Below are 6,998 nucleotides of genomic sequence, written 5' to 3' on the forward strand. Positions count from 1 at the left end.
ACACACACACACACACACACTCAGTGACAGCACAACCATCTGGACAGCCACGCTTTCCCATAACACTTTTTTTTTCCTTCTCAGTTCTGACAGCTTTAACCCAAGAATCATCTGCCATCAAGAATGCCTGATATTAAAAGAGGAGGAACAAGTCTGAGGATGGATGCTTAGAGTGGAAAAGGATGGAGTAAGAAGAAGGATGTCAAGAGGGGGAAACAGAACAGAAAAGCAAACAAAGAAAGATACTCAGCTTCTGCTATTCTGTTAACATGTTATCCTTAAAGAAATTTTTTATTAAAAGATCGATAATTACAAATAAGATTACAGTCCTCTCTGGTGACTCCCATCACCCGTGGATGTGATATGCCCTCCCTCTGAGTCTGGCTCACTCACACAGAGTTCACTCATTTCTTTCTCTTTAATTACTTATTATTCACTGCCAGTGTACAGCACACTATACCAGGGCTCAGCACCTTGCATGCTTTAGGTCTGTGCCTCGTAAATATTTCCATTAACGAGTTCCATGGGACGAACCATTGTGGCCAGATATCACTGTGTATCTCATAGCATCCGATCCACAGCATGGTACAGAGTGGATACTAAATAACTGTCTCTTAATAATGAATGAGCAAATAAATGAGTTAGTGCATGAATGGACTGGTTAAACAGATATAAAAGGGAATGGATTGCTCTAAGAGGTATAAAAAGCAGTAATGGGGAAAGATGGGAAATGTGAGAGATGAACACAGAGACAGAAAGATGTGTTCTGATCTCTGCACAGTGCAGAGATAGATACTCAGGGTCCTAGGCGTCTTCCATTGTTGTCTGTCCTAAGACTCTATGGCACTGCAGCATGCATCTGGGAAGGATAGAGTCTTGAGAAACAAGAGCTTAGTTGAAAACGAAGTTAGTTTCATTGGGTTTTCTATGAAAGCACCATTGCTGTTCTTGTTCTGAAAGATGTGTAACACTCCTACCACTTGTCCCTCTATCAACCCACCCGTCCATCTTTCTATCTGTACAGGCATCTAACTCACCCATCCATCCAGTCTCCTTCCATCCATATATCCATACACCCATCGATCTAATCAGCATCCCTTGGTCTATTTTTTCCAGTAGCACTTATGAAGGCCTGGCTGGATGCAGAGTAGCAGGCCCTGCTCTAGCTTAGATATACATATTTGCTTTGATATACATATTAGATATACATATTAGATATACATATTTGCTTCGATCCTGGACACAAGAAAATTCCCTAGTTTCCAGCTCACTTACAAAGTTGAAAGAAAACAGAAGTTTCCTCAGCAGCCACAAACATCCATCATCTGACATCTTTACTCCTATAAGAAGGCCTAAAGGAAGGTTGGCAGGATGGGTATGGCTTTGGCTATGATCCTACATAGAGATGGATGAAAAGCCAGCCACAAAGACAGACATACACATCAAAACCTCCAGACTCACCAGCTTGGTTTGTGGTGATGTTGACAGAGACGTGCTGTGGGGGAAAGGGACTCTTGCTAGAGACTCCATTGATGGCCTGGATATCAAAGGTGTACGGGGTGTGGGCCCATAGGCTACTGATGGAGACACGACACTCAGTCAAGCCCAGCTGCCTGGGGACAAACTCCACATTGTCATCGCAGCGGGAACAGCTGCGACGGTCTGCTCGGCACTTCTTGCAGATGATGTTGTATGTCACGTCATCTCTCCCACCAGTCTCTCTTGGAGGGTGCCACTCTAGAATGATAGATGTCTCATTCACGATGGAGATGACATTTCGAGGACCCGATGGAACACCTGAAGGGAGACAAAGAAAAGTCCAGTGAGGCTGAGAGAGAGTTCCTTGATCAGCAACTCTCTAGGCTGACTTTGGTGCCTAACCAACCTCAACATACACACTGTGTTCTTCGAGGTCAATGCTCCATGTTCAAATCCATCATAGAGGTAATATAAGGAGGACAACCTGTCCTCAAGTCTCCTTTCCTTTATTCCTTCTCTGAATTGCTTTCTTTTGATTGAGTATGCCAAAGAAGAGAAAAGTTTAGACATGTGAGTTCAGGTACTTTTGCTCTTAGGACCAAGCCCTATCCTACATGAGCATTACGGTTAATATGTGTGTATATAAGACAGCTACTGAATTTCTTACCTTTTCTTCTATGGAATATAGCTTAATGATATATGATAAAATCTTCCCCACATCCCTACAGATCATGGAATCCTATACAGAATTCCATACATCCTAGTACTCATGTGCATGTATGTGGTTCAGGGCTGTTTCTCTATAGGGCTGGTTGCCAGAGCAGTTGGAGAGATGAGCAGTCACACTGCACCAAATTGATAACTGTAGACAAGAGGCAGCACTGGGTAGGAGAGGCTCACAGAGCCACCATCTTTGACCCAATGACTCAAGAAAGCATACGGGTATGCTTTGGAGCGCCTAGCTAGCAGCTTTACCTGCACCACTTTATTTAACTGCCTCTCTCTCCAAGTAACCAACCAGGATGATGCAGTAATCATCTCAGATGCTTAGTGAGGCTAACGCTTAAAGAGAAATAGCCATTGGCCATGTTGTCTACAGGAATGAAAGTCAGAATAGAGGCCAAAGTTCATGTTCCTACACAGAGCCATGTTCTTAGCGCCTGCCTTCCCCAAACCAAGCAAGCTCACTGGGATGGCCATGACTATTCATAATTCAAAACATGGAAATGTCTTCCTATATAACTCTGGAAAGCCTGTGCCCTGTGGGAAAGCAAAATGTTGCTGAATTAACGGCCACTGTGCCAGCACTTTTAGATGATGTTGGAGAACCTCCTTCCCACCAACAGGATTGATCATAGATAGCCTCAAGTTCCCAAGCCTGAGTCTTGCATATTGTCAATGTTTAAGGGATGGAAATGAATCCTGCCTGGAAGCCCCCCTTCTAAAGAGTAGGTCAGCTGGAGCAGCCGCTCCTGGCAGTAATGCATTCAGAGTCCACACACGTGACTATCACCAGCTGAACGAAGACATGTGTAGAGAGGTTCATGCTGGAGACAGGAATCAATTGCCAACACACAAAATGAGGGAATAACAACAAGGTTGTTGGGCACCAGGGAAGGATTCTGTGTTGAATCAGTCAACAGCAGGCAGCTAGAGCAGAAAGCAAATATTAAACCAGATTCTATTAAAACATGAAAGAAAATCAGTACCGTACTACATAGGCCCGAGCTAACGCGTGGCATTCACGCACACATGTGACAGGGTGGAATTCATGAAGCCCTTTTTACTGAAGCCTTGCAAATGGTGTTCAAGAATTCTCCACCCATCTCTCCAGGGATACACATCCATTCTCTACAAGCTGGCACACAGCTCGTACAGGTGGAGCAGCTGATCCTGTCTCAGATGTCCTCTTAGTGAGTCAGCATAGCCTTGCTGCAGTAGACAATCTGTTAAAGCCCATTTTGGTCCATGCACGCCTTGAACATCTTTGTTTGCTTCAGGCCAAGGAGACTCAGCCCACAAGCTCCCATTGATCAATGCCACTATTGCTTGCCCCACTTTTAGAGCCAACAGACTTGACTCAGCCACAACAAGCTATTCTCACATCCTCAATAAATACATCTTGTAAGTGGGTGCTCTGTGCTAGGAGTGGAATGAATCTTTAAAAAGATGTAGGCAGGAGCATCTCAGGAGGTCTGAAGGCTGTCTTCCAGAAAGCAGCCTCACGTAAAGAGACCGAGGCTCAATCAAGAGAGCAACCATTCAGCCCTCACACTTTTAGGATGCTCTCTCATCTAGAGACAGCCTCTTCTGTTTGAACTTTAGCTTCATCCATCCTGTCTTCTGACTCCAGCTCATTGGTGCCTTCGCCATTTGCAAACCAAACCCTACACCCTGGCATCAACTCTTCATTGTTCTAGCCAAGTTTTCCAAAGTGTCCCTCTTTCTCTGAGCTTAGTCACCTGCTCCCCAGCTACTTCCCTACCCCTCCTATGACTGAGTGCCCTTTGTCCTTTGCTTGACAAATTCCAGACAAAGTGTTAGCATTCCTTGACACCCTGATTAGTCACCAACCAGGCCCTAGGAATCACACCTTTGGAGTCCTCCAAGACACAAGTGCTTATTGGAGCCAGTCAAGGCCACTTCCTTCTTTCTATTCTCTGTCTCCTCACAGCTTCAGGATGGCTCCAGGCCTCACCACTTCCCCTGGCTCACTGCAAGGGCCTCTCAACCCTCCCACGTTTCTTCTGCACCTCTCTTATCTGCTTCTACCAGAGTGTAGAATCGAAACTGCACACTGGGTCATAGTGTTCCTCTCTCAAAGCACACTGCCTTCCAGTTGCCTGAAATGGTCACTATGCTTTCCATGTCACAAAATCCCGTTCCCTAGGGCCTTCTCCTGGGTATTGCATCTCCTCAAACAGTTTACCCTCGCTTCTCACAGCAGAGCCTTTTGGAATGTTTCTACAATTTCCTGTGTGCCCTAAAATTTCTTTGCTCTCCTGAGACATTCCATGGTGTTTTTTGTTCTTCTTTGAGTTCTTTCCTCTCCTATCTACTTTGGAAACTCCAGATCTTCCCTAGAGCCCTAGAGTCTGTTCCTTGAATCTTCCCCAGTGTCTGTCAGTCATGCAATTTCTACCTGGTCTCCCATAGATTCTGGTTTTTTTGAAGCACCTAACCCAGACTGTATCACTGCACAGTGATGGTCACTCTGAGCCATCCTCACCATACTACAGCCTCCTGATGAGAAGGTCCCTGGTTTGTCTGTAATAGTCAAGACCATATAGCAATTTATCTAGCTTTCCCCCAGTATCCAGCAGCCATGAACTCTCTTCTCACCCAGTTTCCCTTTCTGCTATTTTTTTCAAGACAGGGTTTCTCTGTATAGCCCTGGCTGTCCTGGAACTCACTCTGTAGATCAGGCTGGCCTCGAACTCAGAAAATCACCTGCCTCTGCCTCCCAAGTGCTGGGATTAAAGGCATGTGCACCACTGCCAGGCTCCCTTTCTGTTTTCTATGTGAATGATCGAAGGTCTCATATGTCCAGCTTCCCTTGTAGTACACTGCTTCTCAGGAGTCGAATATCAGACGTTTACATTCTGATTCATAACAGTAGCAAAATTACAGCTATGAATTAACAACAGTAATTTTATGGTTGAGAGGGTGGGCGCCACAACATGAGGAACTGTATTAAAGTGTTACAGCTTTAGGAAGATTGAGAACTTCTACTCTAGACTGAAACCTTTCTGTGGCAGACAAAAGGACCCCGGGCAGACTTTGACTCTACAGCAGCAGTCAAGATTGCCTGCAAAGTAAGGAGTGAAGGGTTGGCTTGGACAGTCCTGCCTCATCTGGGCCAGCTCAGGAGACTCACCTTAGTGGATGCTTCTCCTCATTGTTCCTAGCTGCTCATACCCTCAAGAAGAGACTTGCCCTCCTATTTATTTAGGAACCATTTTTGCATGAAATGTGGCTTCCCCCTTCTGAGTCACGTGTGCTTTTCCGAGTGATCATCCCAGTGGGGCATGAGTAGAGCAAGAGGAAGCCATAGTTATTGAGTTCAGAATTTAATAAACCTGGTTATTTTCTCTAAGTAACCTTTACCAGAGACACCCAGGGCCTTTTCTGAGAGTGGAGCCAGAATATCCAGGAGAAGCCGGCATGTCTAATGTAAGTCCTTCCCAGACTCCCTCATTGGTGGAGTATGTCTCATTTATTCCAGAATGCATTCTTATGGAGATGGATCAAGTTTGGGCCACAAGAGTGACTGGGAATCCATTCATTATTCATTCACCCATTCATTCTTTTGCTATTGTAGCAAAGAAGTCTCTAGACTCTTCCAGCCACTTAGGGGGCCGAGAAGAGGAAGGAACAAAGCAGGCAGCTGTCTGCTCTGATGGAGCTGGTATTTATCTCTGGAGAGGGAAACCTGGCAGAATAGACGTAAACCTGGGGATAAATGGGATGGTTTCAGATAATAATAAGTCCTGTGAGGTAAAACAGCCCTGGGGCTCAGATCCCCAGGACAAGGCTGAGTTCTGTCCTTTAATCCCCTGAGGTCTGCTCTGGGGTCAGGCAAGTTAGTGCTTGGGGCTTGGTGGTAAAACAAGAATGATGGCAGGTGCCTGAGCTCGGGCATCAAGCACACTCCTGAAGACAGGCTGCCCAGGCTCCCGTAACTGAATGCAAAGCTCAGCCAGAGCAGATCTAGACCCTTGGAAACATCTTGCTGGAGGAAGGTACCAGGACCACTTTGTAACCATTTAGGTGTTTCTCCTGGATTTGGGGGGGGCAGGGTGGGGGGATGGGGGTACTCTTTGCCAGGACTATTTATCAGAATTTAAGCTTCCAGCAACCTACCCAGGAAGGAGACTTAAATGTTGTAAAGGGGAGCATAAAAGGAGGTCAAAAGAGAGGGAGAAAATCTGCTATCTCCATCAGCAAAATCCCTCCATCAACTGCCTGGCCAGGCTCAGCAACACATTCCCCCTGTCTGAGCTCCCTGCTCTTACTGGCTGCTCCCTCGTTTTTCTTAATTACACACAGACAGGCTTCCTAAAGCCTGTCTGATCTGTTGCCACGGTTACTACTGATGAACATATTCTGTTTAAAAGGCTAAGGGAATTCAGTCATTGGAAAGAATAGGAAAAGTGTTGAGCTGTGATTTTTCTACTTGGGTGAGGAGAGAGCATGGTAGGTCCTGAGTTATGAAGTTGGGTCTCCAATGTCTTGCAGGATTTGCCCAAGGAGTTGGCTCAGTCACATGGAACACAGGTGTCACAGGGACCTGAAAGAGTTAAACTGGATCCTTCTAGAGCCACCAGGCCAGTCAAAGTGCTGTAATCTTGAGATAGAGTCTATCTGCTTCTTAGTGTGGGTTTGCTCAGATGACTTTATTTGTTTAAGAATGGGAAGCAGAGCCGGGCGTGGTGGCGCACGCCTTTAATCCCAGCACTCGGGAGGCAGAGGCAGGCGGATTTCTGAGTTCGAGGCCAGCCTGGTCTACAAAGTGAGCT

General features: G+C 45.9%; 1 protein-coding gene across 1 annotated transcript in view; it reads right to left on the reverse strand.

Annotated features, from left to right (window-relative positions):
• The window catches only part of Ephb1 (EPH receptor B1), a 431,927-nt gene that overhangs the window by 118,405 nt on the left and 306,524 nt on the right, over positions 1 to 6,998 (reverse strand). The window contains exon 5 of the mRNA XM_021171331.2: positions 1,462 to 1,797. Within this exon, the coding sequence (XP_021026990.1) occupies positions 1,462 to 1,797 (336 nt within the window). The remainder of the gene's footprint in view (positions 1 to 1,461; positions 1,798 to 6,998) is intronic.

This window comes from Mus caroli, chromosome 9, assembly GCF_900094665.2.
Source record: "Mus caroli chromosome 9, CAROLI_EIJ_v1.1, whole genome shotgun sequence".
Taxonomy (NCBI): domain Eukaryota; kingdom Metazoa; phylum Chordata; class Mammalia; order Rodentia; family Muridae; genus Mus; species Mus caroli.